Source organism: Xenopus laevis, chromosome 4L (assembly GCF_017654675.1).
Source record: "Xenopus laevis strain J_2021 chromosome 4L, Xenopus_laevis_v10.1, whole genome shotgun sequence".
NCBI lineage: Eukaryota > Metazoa > Chordata > Amphibia > Anura > Pipidae > Xenopus > Xenopus laevis.
The window spans coordinates 14,624,438-14,640,625 of NC_054377.1; the positions used below are offsets into that span (position 1 = coordinate 14,624,438).

A 16,188-nucleotide genomic window follows, 5' to 3' on the forward strand; every position below is an offset into this window, starting at 1 on the left:
TCCTGTTTAACATTAGATCAGTGAAGCCTATTTATTTCATTGCTGTCCCTTCCTTCTTAAGAAAAGCAGTGCCCTTAGCAATATGTTTTATTAGAGTGACATGCATAATTTAAGTTGGGAATATTTGCTTCAATAATTTATCTTTCTTTCTACCAAGAGGGAATGCCAATTGTTCATGGAGCTCCAGACAGTGTGCAGTGATGGGTTGTTGCCACTAGAGGCTGATAGGGAGCCGGAGAGCCCTGGGAATTAATCAGGCTGGGTTTACTTGCTCGTCCTTCAGTGGTATATAAACACAATTGGGAATTGGAGGGAGACACAGGCACTTGTTCCTATAACAGTCTGATTTATAGATGGTTTCTGTTGCACTTAGGTTAGATCATTGCATGCACAACGTCTTGGATGTGATCAACAGTGCTGGCTGGCTACTGGATGCTGCTGCTGGAGATGAGAGTTGGAGTCTGGTCCATCTGGAAGAAGAGCTACATTAAATGCCTGTTGTGAGATTTAGCCCCTAAGCAGTCATTTCCCTTTTGTCAATATGACAGTCAGATGAGGACATGGAAACACAGTGCCAGCCTTCAAGGCGAGTGGATGAGGATCAGATTTGCAAAACATCAATGCAAAGAGAGGAGGATCATCCCTGCCCTGAGCCCCTGAACTCCTGTTGTTAATCAGAGACCCTGTCTCCAAAATTGAGAGGCGATATTAAAGGGGAGATAACGGCCAGCATCAATTGCCAACTAAAAGCCTAGTGCAAAGGAAAACCCTGGGCTCCGGCTTGCTGCCCTCTAAGCCTGTGAGTATTTTATTTCTGTGCTTGATGATATCATAAGAGACCTGTTCTGGGAATTCATCATTAAATAGAAAAAGTTAAATTTTCGGTGGTGTTTGTGCAAGGGATTAGCAATGCTTAGCAGGGTTGAGAGTGACAGGTTTGTGTTGCGTGCAACAAATTAGCAGCGGTGCAGTACAAAAGCCACAGTGCACCCAGTTTAACCCTTTCACTGTGGAATGGTGAAATCATGAAACAACAAAAAATGGCATTTAAAAAAAATAATTTATGCATTTATTATTATTCTGTGTCTGTATCTGTGTGTTAGTAAATATGGGTGGACCGGGTGACTTTATTCCTGTAGGAGTGTAGAAGACTTTGATCTGACTGTCACTGCTGCATCACTTCTTGGGGATCACTTCTTTAATCGCTGATGCTGTCATGATTATGAAGGATAAGCGAATTGCTGATGATGTCACAATTATGAGGAATAAGCGAATCGCTGATGATGTCATGATTATAAGGAATAAGCTCATGACTGTGATTAATCTGCTTCCCAAGTAGTTCTGCAGCAGCTGAGGTCTGTATGCCCCCCCATCCAAGTAGTTCTGCAGCAGCTGAGGTCTGTATACCCCCCATCCAAATAGTTCTGCAGCAGCTGAGGTCTGTATGCTCCTCTGTCCAAGAAGTTCTGCGGCACCTGAGGTCTGTATGTTCCTCTGTCCAAGTAGTTCTGCGGCAGCTGAGGTCTGTATCAACCACTGTCCAAAAGGATGAGTGTTTTTTCAGTACCTAGTAGGCACAGGAAATTCGAGGTCCTCGTAATGCTTTTATGTCTAGGCCTGATAATATTTGCCCCCCTCAAAAAAACTGTACATAACGCTCCACAGCAGTGTTTGAATTTGAGATTTGAATTCACAATATCATGCCTAAAATACAAAGCGAGACAGACAAAATGTATTAAGAGATTAAATAAGCGGCTGAGAGGTGATCATATTATAAAGTGTATCTTCTTTCTCTCTCTTCTCTTATATTTCTTTTGTATTTCAGGCTATGGATCACCTCCGTCGAGTCCAAGTAACTGGGAGATGGTACATTTTGTGTTTCATGGATACCTAACGAGATTCATTCCTTGCTGACATTGCCAGACTCCAAACTGCCTGCAGGAGGAGGCTGGAGACAAGTCATGGGAGGATCAGTGTTTACACAGTGATGGCTTCCTGGCACGCCAACGTGTTACCTGCATATGTCACTAGGCCAAATCCCCGTCCACATCCAATGAGATCCATCATCATATTGACTGTGGTGAAATGAAGTGGAGGGTCTCAGGAGGGAAGCACAAAACACATCGCTGATCCCCCACCCGCTTGGCAAAAGAGTTTATCGCAGCATTACATCCCCAAGGCCTTCCAAGCGGATTTAAAAAAAACAAAAAAAAAAAAAACAATTTTATTGAGCTGTGATTCATGAAACCGCTGGCACATGTGGAGTTTGGCAACTGGTTTTGCTTCTAGGACAAATACCTGGAGAGATATAATGTGGCTGCTTTTACACGACTTGTCTGTTTGTTTATTCACCGGCTCCTAATTCCTACAGCACAATTTGGCTTTAAGGGAGCTCTAGGGACATTTTTTAACCTGTTTCTTGGGGCTGCCCCCTCTTCTGCCAACTGGCACGTCTCAAGTGATTGTTTTCTGTGCACCCCTCTGGCGAGTTGGTTTCACCTGCCCAGAGCTCCAACACTTCCTGTTGATTTCTCCTCACTTGCAAAGGCGGGAGAATACCCTTGAGACAATGAAGGCGTTTTTTGCCTTCATTTTTGTTTTCATGACCTTGCACGGCTGATTCAGGTGACTACTGAGGGAACTGAGGGACAAAAACACTGGATTAAGTTTGAATATCTTAAAGACTTCTTTTTTTTTTTTTTGCCTCGGGTGCCACCATGTCAGGGTGGTACAGTCCACTCAGCAGTCTCCCTGCCACACAGTAAATAGTGACAAGAACGCGCGCCTCCCAGCAGCAGAGATGGAGGCTGCCATGGTGAGCGTGGACAGCTCCGGCTGTAGCAGCCACCTGCCTTACGGATATGCTCAGGCGCGCGCCCGCGAGCGGGAACGCCTGGCGCATTCCCGCGCCGCGGCGGCGGCAGCTGCTGGAGAAGGCGCGAACTCGGGGGGCGGCGCTTGTCAAGGGGCTGGGCGCGCTCCCGCCACTCAGAGCAGCGGTGGCGCTGGAACGAACGCTCGACGCGCGCCTCAGAGCCAAGTGCAAGAGGAGCAGGAGGAGAAGTCATCGCAGAAAAAGAAAAGTGCCAGGCGGAGGTACTGGCCACTTAGCGGCTGCAACAGGTGGAGGAGCCGGCACAACGAATGCAGCGGAGGCGCTGGAGGAGGAAGAGCAGGAGGAGAAGACGACGGCACCTTCCCCTCGGAGCTGGGTACATGCGGCTCTGAGGAGATGATGCTCAGGGAAGAAGTGGCTGAGGAGGACCAAAAGTTTTACTTATGTGAAAATGATGATGATGAGGAGGAGGTCAGCAGCCTGCACAGGAGGAGAAGCCCCAAAGAGGATGGCTATCACCCTGTTTACAGCGAGTTTGAGTGCTGTGAGAGGGTCGTGATCAACGTGTCCGGACTGCGTTTCGAAACCCAGTTAAAAACTTTGTCCCAGTTCCCCGAGACGCTGCTTGGCGACCCAGAAAAAAGGATGCGCTACTTTGACCCCCTGAGAAACGAATACTTCTTCGACCGAAACCGCCCGAGTTTCGACGCCATCCTCTACTACTACCAGTCCGGGGGGAGGCTGAAGCGGCCGGTCAACGTGCCCTTCGACATCTTTTCCGAGGAGGTCAAGTTTTACGAGTTGGGAGAGGAGGCCTTGCTGAAATACCGTGAGGATGAAGGGTTTGTTAAAGAGGAAGAAAAACAGCTGCCAGAAAATGAGTTCAAGAAACAAGTGTGGCTACTGTTTGAATACCCAGAGAGTTCGGGTCCAGCTCGGGGCATTGCCATCGTCTCAGTGCTGGTCATTCTAATCTCCATTGTCATCTTTTGTTTGGAGACATTACCCGAGTTCAGGGACGACAAGGATAATTTGCTGTCTCCTCCGGGGATGGGAGATGATGGTACAGGGGAGGATGGAGAGGGAGGGGCTTATAATGCAACTTTTCTATTGAAAGATAGTGGTCACACTGCATTTAATGACCCATTTTTTATAGTGGAGACTGTGTGCATCATCTGGTTCTCCTTTGAGTTTGCTGTGCGCCTTTTTGCTTGCCCAAGCAAGCCTGGATTTTTTAAAGACATAATGAACATAATAGACATTGTGTCCATTCTGCCTTACTTTATCACCCTGGGTACTGAGCTTGGGCAGCAGCATCCCCCTCAGCAGCAGCACCTTGCTCTAGGCACAGGGCAACAACTTCCCCAGGGATCTGGGCAGCAACAACAGGCCATGTCCTTTGCTATTCTGAGGATAATTCGGCTGGTTAGGGTCTTCCGCATTTTTAAACTGTCCAGGCATTCAAAGGGGCTGCAGATACTTGGTCACACCTTGAGAGCCAGCATGAGGGAACTGGGATTACTCATCTTTTTTCTTTTCATTGGGGTCATTCTATTCTCAAGTGCAGTTTATTTTGCAGAGGCCGATGAACCCACAACCCACTTTCAGAGCATCCCTGATGCCTTCTGGTGGGCTGTTGTTACAATGACCACAGTGGGTTATGGGGATATGAAGCCCACTACTGTTGGGGGTAAGATAGTGGGTTCCCTGTGTGCCATAGCAGGGGTATTGACTATCGCACTACCAGTGCCAGTGATAGTTTCAAATTTTAACTACTTTTACCATAGGGAAACTGATAATGAAGAACAAACACAGTTAACACAAAGCAGCTCCAGCTGCCCATACTTACCCACGAACCTACTGAAAAAGTTGAGGAGCTCCACATCTTCCTCTCTTCAGGACAAATCTGAATATCTAGAGATGGAGGAAGGGCTCAAAGAGTCTCTCTGTGTAAAAGACAAAGCTATTGAAGGGACAGGGAATGGCAACGAGACCATTAAGTATAACTGTGTGAATTTAAAAATTCTGGAAACTGATGTGTGAAATATATTTTTGGAACTTTCTCAGAGTCTATTTATGCATTGAAGAGTGCAGTGATCAAGCAAATGAAATATGCAAATCTAATCAGAAAATCGGCAGCCAGTTTTCTGATTAGCTATGAAATACAGTGGCTTCCTGTTGTAAGAACATACAAACTTGGGACCAGATCAAATGCTACAAGAATAGCAGTGCCTGTTCTCTGGCTTTGTTTTTTTTTCTAAAGTGAGTTGTCCATCCATAGATAAAAATATTGCAGTGTGACAGTCTGCACTATTTCCTACTTTAGAGAGGGGTACATGATGCTTATTTAATATGGAGCAGAAACCATGGAAAGAGAACAGCATGTATTTTTTTGTACATGACTGCTATGTTTTCAAAAATACCTGGCACCCAGTAAAATTACATTGTTTACTTGTTTGCTTATGAACATTTATTTTTTTATTAAAATGTTTATTCTTCAAAGAATTCCACATCAAAAGAATAATAAAAAAAAAAAAGTTTTTCTGTAGATTCTGATCCCAATACCGCAATGAATTTTGTGCTTTTACTAATGACTATGGAACTAAATTCTTATGTGTAGTTCTATACTCTGTAGTTCTATATTCATCATGTCTAAATATCAAAGAAAAAAATGGCAGACTAAGGCATTTTAGAGATTATAGAGATAGATATATAGATGATAGAGGAGGGTGTCTAAACTCATTGCACATGAATGCTCTGAAAACTCTTGTGTTTTATTTTTAAGTTCTCCGTTTCTTTCTAAATTCCTCAGTATGAGATTAGCACGAATATATAATTGATATTGGGCGAGAAACAATCTTAACAATGTTCTTCTCGTTCCACTTAAGCTACACTTAATTATATTATAATTTACTGTTCAGTTTTATAAATGAAAAAGCTGCCCCCTGCCTCCATTGGATAAGAGTTTTATCTAAATGTTTATCCCAAATTGCAATCAGTAAGGGCTTCCAACTATGCACACTATCGCTGCTAGCAGAGCATTTATTAGGTGAGACTCCCGACAGGATTGAAACTTTTTCTTTTTTGCTGCTTGTCGTGCATTGATTGGGAATGCTTTTTTTACATAACAGCATAAGCTGGATGAATGAGGAAATTTGACGAGGCATCATACTGTGAACCATTTCTGTTATTCTGAAGTTTGTAGACAATCACTAAAACAGGACATCTGGAGATTCCTGTTGGTTATATTTCAGTGAAAGTTGTTCACTGCAGCTGGGAAAGTGCTGTTAACTTCGACATGAGTGTTGTATTTAATACAGCTGTGTAGTTAAAGCAGTTTGTTTTAGTATATGTTTCATTCTAGATCATTGGTGAATTTGCACAGTTGACTATATTATTATTTCTGTCTTTCCGTCAACATTACAGTATGTTTTTTAGCCACAGCTAAATTGATAATATTTTTTTTCCAAACAGTTGCTTTATTGTACTGTGAACTGGGCCTTAAACATTTAATATATACCAAAGCCCAAAAATTAATATATTTTCATTATAATTACAGCTTATAACAACCTATATATATATATATTTTAAGTGAAAAAAATAAAAACAGATAACCAGTTTGTGTAATGTCAGTCAATTTAAAAATCTTTTGCAATTGATTAGAACATTTCTCCATGTTTTGGAAAAGTTAATCAACAAGTAACTTTTTTATGAATGCTAGTTTTTAGTTCATCCTGTTACACTGAAGAGTAATGTAGACGGCGTGTGTTAAACACAATGTCTGGTTTACAGTGACAGAGGTCTTAATGTTGTGATTTTCAGAAAAACAGCTACTATGTTATTAGAAAAAGAAATCCAGTTACGGTGTGTGGTGCAACTGAAGCATTCCACAATATTCGAAGTAATATATAATTATAAATCAGTAAATCATTTTACGTTTACAGTCCACCCTTTTGCTGCTACGCATTGTTTGTTTTCTGGGGGCAATATGTTTAATCTGAAACAAGGTGCTGGGATATAGGGAAATATTAGATGCTGCCTTGTCTACAGTATGGGTTTACAATAATACATATCTGCATATAACTAGGGATCGGCAAATTATTTCGCCTTGTTTCGCCGAAAAAATGACGCCCATAGACTTGTATGGTGTTGTGCGTCAAAATAAATAGACGTGCGTCAAAAAAATTTCGCCGCACGACAACATTTTTTTGACGCCCATAGACTGTAATGGGCGGAAAATTTTTGGCGAAACTAAACGTGTCAAATTCACTCATCCCTACTTATAACTAGAACTGCTTTAATATATTTCAGTGCCAGAAGTATAAACGAAAAGCCTTGCTCATCTCCTGGCCCTAAAACCTTCATGAATGGGTTATTCATTTGCATAGCCTTGTGAAATCCTTCCCTTTACATGGTCCTGAAGCCATGCCTGGTGGAAATCTAAAAATAAAGGGATTATTATTTTGTTGGATGTTGGGTAAGTACATTTCAATAAGCAGCAATTTGTAGCCCCGTTATGGATATGATTATGATTTCAGCTTTGATTCTATAATTGTTTTCATGTAAAACTCAACTGGATGCTTATTGATGAACTATTGATGATTACTCATTTTTTTTTAACTGTAAACAGTCATGTTGCAATCTTGTATGGCAGACAACTAGATGACAATGGAATTAAAGCAACATCTCAAAGAAAATAGGTTTATGGAACTTTTATTTGTCCCTGTTAACATAGCAAAGAGTTATCACTATGGGGAAAATGTTTGTATGTAATTATAATTATGGTTTTAGAACGAAAAGAATGTCTTATGTTGCTCAGAATGTCGGGAAAGATCCAAGCAAACCAGTAAAATTGGATGGTTAAAAAAGTCATCAAATGAGGGCATCAGGACAGGCTTTTGGTGAGACCCTGTAAAACTGTCCACCTATTGCCCTTTAGCTTTAAGCACCTATGATAATGAGTGTGGAGAGTTGTATTTCAGTGACAACTGAAGGACTATAGTGGAGGCATCACTCATGTAAAGTGTTACTGTCATCGTCTTGACCTGATATTGCCATCGTGGTCTTTTATTCCTGCATTTATCCCACAACTGCTCCCTGTGAGACTTGTTTGTCCTGGGGTTTCAGCATTACAAAAAAAGCAGCAGTTTGTCAGATCAAATGACATTCACTAAGGGTGTACTGCATAGTGTTTGGCTTAATATAGCTGGAAAGTTAAAATTATTAAGATTTATGGCCTAGTGATTCAAGAGTTAGGAGGAAAAGGAATGATTTGTGTCAGCATTATGTTTTCACATTTATTGACTGTAAACTTCTAGCAGACTGCTACTACATGCTATTAGTTCTGATGTGTTCTAATATTATTGGCTAAAACTTCTTATAGTTTTTCTTTAGCAATATATTCTTAATTTATGTTTCTCTCTCCATGTCTTTTACTCTCTCCAGTTTATTTTTACATATGCCTGGAAATTCACACTAGACTGAAAGTCACAAGTAGAAAAATTCAGCTGCTGAAAAAGAAAATTGCATTTTTCCTGTACTTAACAGTGAGCTGGATTATTGTTTTATTGAGAATTTAAATATGTTTGGAGATTGGGAATTCTGTAGTTGGGCAATAACCTGAAGGCTAGTCTCCCACACCTTTCATATATCTAAGTACAGTTTTATTGCAGTTCAAAGTGATTTGATCCTTACCACTATTATTCTTGACATCCTGTAATATTAAAGGGTTACTGACTCTGATTTATAAAATTTCTAAATAGTATAACAGTTCCTTTCCTATGACCAAAAAACATATTCCCTATGGGAGCACACAGAAACCTGATTGGCAAAGTGCTTCTTAAAGGGGATGGTTACCTTTTGCAAAGTCTTACTAGGGTAGCAGGACTTTGCAAAATAAATGTTTTTTTTATAACTATTTCAATAAAAAAGACAGCCAGTATCGATAGAGTGGTGCTATTTTTGCTGTTGTCATTTCTTTGCAACATAAATCCCCATTGGCTTGCACTGTATAAAGAAAGGAATTAAACAAGAAAGCATCTGAGGAAGCACTTAACATCACACTGTCCGCACATTTTTCTGTCAATCTCTGGGTAGTGTAGGAGAGGGTTGGCATACCTGTAGGATTGGGTAGATGCTTATTTTAATGATTTACAGTCTATGATACAAAGCAGACATTTTTAAACCATTATATTGGGAAAAGTTTTTCTTGCAAAGTCCTATATACCTGGTAAAAATTTGAAAAGGGTAGACATCCTCTTTATAAAAAAGCCCTTAGGGAAAAACAGTGCTATCCTTTGGTTATCCGGTTCTGGTATTGGCACTGTTTTACTGTTTAAAACTGTAAAAAATCAGTGAGAGTATCCCTATAATGTAAAAAAAAAACAAAAAAGACCTTGAAACACGGGATCCGGGGATCGCTGGCACACACTTTATATCTGGCAATCCAGAGACCAAGCCAGATTGCCACATGTAAAGTGTCAAATATACAGCAACCCTCATACTTCTCTGGACAATACATGAGCCATTGCAATTAACGTGTTAATTTAGACTAATTTTTAATCCCTTTAGCAATCTTTTGCATAAGACTATTGGTACTCTAAGAGTTTTTACAATAACAGAGAAAAGGCTGACTGTGTGAGTTGCTTTTATTTTTTGGTTATATTTTAGGAATAAGGCCGCTCTATTTTTATTTTATTGGTCTAATTTTAAGTGCCTGTTACATTTTACAGTTTGGTTTTGCCTCACCAACTGTGGGTCATTGGTGGTAATGAATATGAATTGTTAGAGTCTTCATTTTCTTTCAACTGAGAGTACAAGCAAAGGTTGTAGGCCTGTTCGGAAAGTCTATATAACATACCATATGTTCAAACACTGGTGGCAGTGACAAGGAAAACCTTGTAGGGAAAGTTTTATTTCTGTATCCTATAAACACCCCAAATCTTGTCTTTTTATATTCACACTAGCTAAGCAAATTGTCTGATGTCAAAGGGTTGCTTTCTACCGTAAGCTAAATTATTAGACCAAGCTAAAAATGAGTACGGCTTCCAAGTGGTATGCAATCATCATATAAATGTCTCAGTGCTCTGGCTAAAGATGTCTTAAACATCAGGAATGTTGCTGCCATTTATGCACTACACTTGTGCATACCCGATTAATTGTACACAGCTTTAGAAACAGAAGATATGGCAAGCCTTCCTGATACATAATCAGAACAGGAAGGCACCATAAATGAAAAATGTGGAAACCTGTTCTGCATTCTCAAGTGACTGCTGATGGTAAACAAACTTATACTAAGAAGATGCTTCGTACATGCTGATCATAGGTTGTGTTTCCAAATAATTTAGTATTGAGGTTTGGCTTTCAGTTGCTTGGGTCATGACAGGGACATCAGCAGTTGTCTTCTTTATATCAGGATTTCGTTGTAACAGTCTTTGGTGTCAAAAAAGGCTTGTGCAAGCCTAGCCTAGGTTTTAGTTCCCATGACTTTTAAAGCCCTTGATGTGAACTCTTGGCCGTTTGCACAGTGCAATTTCTGATCCAGTTTGGTTGGACTGAGATGGTTGTGCCGTTGTCGATGCCAGTGAATTTTGGATTAGGAGTAATATTTTACAATTCTTATGTATGAGACGGTAGCGTGCATAAATACATCATTTGTTGAAACTATAATAATTAGTAATACACTCCCATTAGACAGTTGAAATTTAGAATGTTTATAATGGTCATTGACACAATTAAGAGACGTGTTATTTAGGTAATTGTTTAGTTTTAGTTTGGATTCAATTGACTTTAGGGGTCATTGACTTTTTTTGATTGACTACAGAAGGCAGTGTGCAAAGTACAAAAAAAAGACAACAATCAGCCATTTTTTGCACTTTGAACACAACCTTCTGATGCTCCTAGATTTTTGCTCCCTCATGAAGTGCAGAAACCTGAGCTAGCCCCATCAACACAACGTTGTGTCTGTGAGGGTCGGGAGGAGTAGGTGTCCACAGTGGTGTGTCTCTGAGGGTCAGGAGGAGGTGTAGGTGTCCCCTCTCTTGTCTATACCTATCCTCTAACTTACTTTTCATTCAGACGCTTAAGTAAGGGAGCAGCAGGAGACACAGGCTGCAACAGCTGGCTTGAAACTCCTGATGTTGCACTCTGCTCTTCTTGCCAGATTTTTCGTCTAGTGCTAGGAGCAGAGTGCAGCTTTCTCTGGGACATACTGTAAGTGCTTGTTAGATGATCAGCAATGTGCCCTTTAGTGCTGAAGCATTTGTGTCCCAGGGAACAGTTAATTTTTCCTTTTGTTTCCACAAGTTGCATTATGCATTATATACTTTATAAATAAAATGTGTACACAGGATAGATTTCTAGAGGACGAGTATTCACCATAGGACTGTGACTCTTAATTAAGCCCCATGGTCAATCTAGTATTGCACACACATTGTAGGTTCCTCTGAATTGAGAATACTGAGTGCATGGTATCAATGACCAAGTGCACCCTTGATTGTGCAAGTGGGCTAAATTGGACAATACAGGCCCAGATCCATTCTGTCAGCAGTTGAGACAATAAACGGATTAATTAGGAATGCAAATTTAGCCTTTAAATGATTATTTACATCTGCTAAATGCATTTACCAACATCATATCGCACTCAGTGCTCAGTTCCAATCACACACCAATTGGAAGAGAGCTCAGGATTAGGGATGGGCTTGTTTCGCAGCGGATTTGACGCCCATAGACTTGTATTGCATTGTCTGGAAAAAAAAAAAGATGCACGGCAAAAAATTCGCCGCGTGACAATTTTTTTTTGACGCCCATAGACTTAATGCCCGTTGGCAAATTTTTGGCGAAACGAATCGGGTCAAATTCGCCCATCCCTACTCAGGATGAGATCTGGTCTCCTTAGTAGGAAGAAACAATTATCCAAATTCAGTGTTCCCCAGCAACCAAAGTAGTGGGTCTTCATTATATTTCTCATTATAATTTAATAAATACTACTTACTGAAATACTAACTTGAAAATTATAAGAGTTTGATCCTAAATTATATCTTTACTAAAGCGAATTTGCAGAGCAGAATGAATCAATTATGTTTTATTCTCTTTAATATTTACTGTCAAGATGTAAAAAATTTTATTAAGCAGTATGGTAGCTTCTATTCTTCTGTATAAATGTAAAAGTGAATATTTTTTCTACACAGCAAGCTATGCTGCAGTACTTACCTGTACATTTAGTTCAAATTAGATGAATTCTAGACCTCCGCCAACAGAATCTTGCACTTTCCATTGTCACATGGTCAAAAGTCACATCATTTTAAGGGTTTGGATTAGGTTCAGCCAGGCACTTGGGTTCAGTCAAATCCGAATCCTGCAGAAGAAACTCGGATTCAGTGCATTCCTAGAATTGATACTATTCAGTAGGGTACATGTCCCTTTGCAACTTGCATCAAACACAAAAGCATGCATTAATGCAAGGGAACCCAGAAATTTCAAGAGGCCCTGATCAGCTGAGAATTTCAGGATTCCCAGGTTGTGTCAATAGCTGCAATGCCAAATTCATACCAAGTGAATTGGGCACTAATTATTAATAATTAATGTTTCTGTTGGACTTGATGCCATTCCAACACATTGTGCACAATTTTCTAATATGGATACTACATTTGCATCTATATTGGTGCATTGCATAAAAATTGTGGTGGATGCAATTTACTTTAATTACACTGGAATTATTGATAAAAATGTGTTGCACTGTGGGTAAAAAAAAAAATCAGCTGAATCCAAGTGGCTAGCTGAACCAAATCCAACTCCAAAAAAATCGTGACTTTTTGTCACACAAACAAGGAAGTAAAAAAAGTTCCCCTTGTTTTCCTAATTTACATATGCAAATTAGTGTTCAGATTCAGTTTGGCATTTGGCCAAATCTTTCACAAAGGATTTGGTTGAATCTTAATATAATTTGATGCATCCCTAAATGAAAACATTTTGCTTCCAAAAATTCTACCTTGCATTGCCCTTGTGAATATGTTTTTATGTATATATCTTGCATAGATACTATATTTCCATGGAAACACATTAATTATCATTATATACAGAAAGAGTCGTTTCTATTTTTTTCTTTTACTGTTGACAGATTGAACATTATTTTTAAAACTGTGTTTTACACAGTCGGAAACGATTTTCTTCTTTTTGTCAGGTACAAAAACGAGAATTATTTTGCAGACCTTTTACATTTAATGGTTTGTTGACATTTAAAGTTGGCAGGCTGTAGACGTTTGGCTGCTGTGTTCCACAGCAGGATACATTTTTGGGTCTTTAAAGCACTAATCTGTCAGTGTATATCACATTTTTATAATGAGCATTAAATGTTTTGCCCGGGATGTATGTGCTACAGTGAAAGATACAAGCAAAAGGCATTGTAAATATGCAACAAAACCTGCTGTACGTCATTAAATAATAACTTGTTAATGGAGAGCTAAATCTTAAAATGGATTAGGGTTAAATACATCTGTAAAGCCCTTTTGGGTTTAGAGCATGTAATATGGTAGAAGCCAAGCAATTTAGCAAAATAACAAAACATTCTCATTTAAGCTCCTTAACTACACAAAACTATACATCTTCCATGTCTCTGTCTCATCTCCATCTCTGTATTGTTGGCGTGGCTTCTGTATGTTGCTGTAAATCTCTCCAGTGTCACTACTGATGGCTGAGAATTAACTTAAATATTTGCTGAGTTGATAACATATTTAAAGTACTATACTGAATTTTCTAAACAATTTTTTTACTAACAAATACAAATGCCCCCATCGTAAGCTACCAAAAAAATTATTTATGTGTGATTCTGTGAATCATGTATGTGGCTTGGCATTCATGTTTACCAAGTCTACTTCTGGTTGGGGGTAATGGTGGATATTCATAGGTCAGTGAATGAAGATGTAGATGTTGTTGTTATCCTGCATTCAAAGCTCTTGTAAGCTCATTTAAAAATCTCAGCTGTCAATCAAATATTGCCTGCCACTCTATGCCTTAGGCATAGAGGAGGGGCAGACAATTACTTTCACTTTCCATTCAGCAGTTCCTAGATGTCACTGCTCTCCCCACATTCCCCAGTTCTCTTCACTGTTTTATTGTGGGGCTTGGGGATGGACATTGGGTCCCCCATTCTGGTGCAACAAGATTTTGAGATGATGCAAGGCTTGCCTTAATAACAGTGTCCACAAATTGGTTCCTGCCTGCTTGCTATAATTATGAATTCGCAGACTGAAGGAAACAAGATTCAAATAATTGTTATTGTGTAATTAAAGTTTATTTTGCTTGACTTATGTGATAAAATAGGATTTTTTTGGGTGACAGGTCCCCTTTAAAGTAACAGTAACACCAACAAATGAAAGTGTTTTAAAAGAATTACAATATAACGTAGTATTGCCTTGCACTAGTAAAACTGGTGTTTGCTTCAGAAAGACAACATAGTTTATATAAATAAGCTGCTGTGTAGCCGCAGGGGCAGCCATTCAAAGGCTTAGTTTACATAGCAGATGACAATACAAGAGGTCCTCTGCACTCAAACCATTATTGAATTAAGTGCAGAGGACCTCTTGTATTTGTCAATGTTAATTTTGTGGTCACAACCTCAATGTTTTTAAAAATTAGTGGCGAGCACAACTTTCCCTTGTTTGTCACATAGCAGATACGCTCTATAGAATATAATGGTGTTCTACAGAGCTTATCTGTTACAGTATGAACATTTCTGAAGCAAAGAGATCAGTTTTACCAGTGCAGGTAACAGTAAATCATATTTTAATCTAAAGCACATTAATTTTTTGATTTTACTGTACCTATAAGCACAATGTTACCATTTTCGTCTCTAGTAAATTAAGCTGAACTTTATTTGGTTCAGTGGCACAACTTCCGGGGGAGCAGGGGGTACGATTGGGCCAGGGCCCGCACCCCCTCAGGCCCCCCGGCAGCTCGCGCGCCACTCTCTTCTTAGGGAAATGTGGCCGTTTCCGGCCGTACGGAGGGGGGGCGGGGCCCGGCTGCACGTTCCGTGCCAGGGCCCGCCCCCCTCTAATTACGTCTCTGATTTGGTTCATAGGGGATACAAGGAAGATTTAAAAAACAATGACCTTTTTAATTAGGCCTAATGCTGTTGCGTTGCTTTCCAGAATCTACTTGCATTTGATCAATCCTTTTGCTGTATTTAGGTCCAGTGCTGCCCCCATGCACCGATTGCAGTAGAGATGGGTACTCCTCGATCACCCCATAGCTCCGCCAACCAGATTAAGCCACAAGTATACAGTGGTAGGCTGGGGGATTCTTCTCTTCATGTGCACTATTTATGATAGAGGCACCTAAGGGCCACCTCCCAGTGCTGCTGCCCTAGGCATGGACCCTCAGGTGCCTCTATGGTAAATGCATCCCTGAGCTAGTCAGGGCTTCTTCCAGGATCCCTGCACACTGCATATCCCTGAACTGAAAAATGAATGCAATGTAAAGAGGGGTTAATTTAATAAAACATATTTAGTGTGCCAACATCTAGTAACCCATAACAACCAATCAGATGTTTGTTTTCAAACAGCTGCCCAATAAATGCTAACTGCTGATTGGCTGCCATGTTTAATAGACAAGTAGCAAACTTAAGACCATTTAATACATAATAAATGCTGTTTATGTACCTCTAAATGGTATTATCCATTAAATAGGTGGCACTGAATACATACTTTTTGCATTTGGCCAAGCACTCAAAATATATTAAAATTTTTAGAAGACTTAAAAAAAAAAACTTAGTGGAAGCCCATGTTCCATCCAACTCTTCATATAGAGTGAGGCACAACTGGTTGGGCTTTGATATAGGTTTTACCTATATGCAGCTGGTATCAGTATAAAGTGCAAAAAAAAAAAACAGGTGCCAGGAGCCCTTCAGATTCTGATGACTGTTTAAATAGTCTGAGGGTCAGGACAGACTATCTTTAAATAAAGTACTTGAAAGTGCAAGACAAGTAGTTGATGGATTTAAGGCACATGAAGACACTGGTATGACAGTTGTTAATAGGAAGCAGTCCCCAGAAGTGCTGAAAATAAGATATGTCCAGGGGCCCATGATACTATCAATGGAATGGCTAAAAATGGCCATTCCAAATGTCTTTCTAGGAGCATGGTGCTAAATCACAGGGAACTGGTGCAGATTGTGGTTTATTATCTTCTGAAATATGGCACACCGACTCCATAGTTGACTGATAATGCAGTAATCTCATAGAGAATAAAATGTGAGGAGATTTGCAGTAATTCTCTGGTACTTGAATTTTCAACAAATATTGGGAACCCTTGACATCAAACATCAATGTCAAACGTCTCGTGATGTGATACAT

The 16,188-nt window shown here is 39.9% G+C and overlaps 1 protein-coding gene across 1 annotated transcript; it reads left to right on the plus strand.

Moving 5' to 3' along the window:
* The first annotated feature begins 257 nt into the window (after nucleotides 1–257).
* Nucleotides 258–7,528, plus strand: LOC108713813 (potassium voltage-gated channel subfamily A member 4-like). The gene is made up of 2 exons (XM_041589914.1): nucleotides 258–799; nucleotides 1,826–7,528. Exon 2 carries the CDS (start codon nucleotides 2,801–2,803, stop codon nucleotides 4,877–4,879), a length of 2,079 nt encoding a protein of 692 aa, XP_041445848.1. The 5' UTR covers nucleotides 258–799; nucleotides 1,826–2,800; the 3' UTR covers nucleotides 4,880–7,528.
* The last annotated feature ends 8,660 nt before the right edge of the window (nucleotides 7,529–16,188 follow it).

Coding starts and splice junctions, on each gene's coding strand:
- LOC108713813 (XM_041589914.1), top strand. CDS start 2,801: ATGGAGGCTGCCATGGTGAGCGTGGACAGCTCCGGCTGTAGCAGCCAC.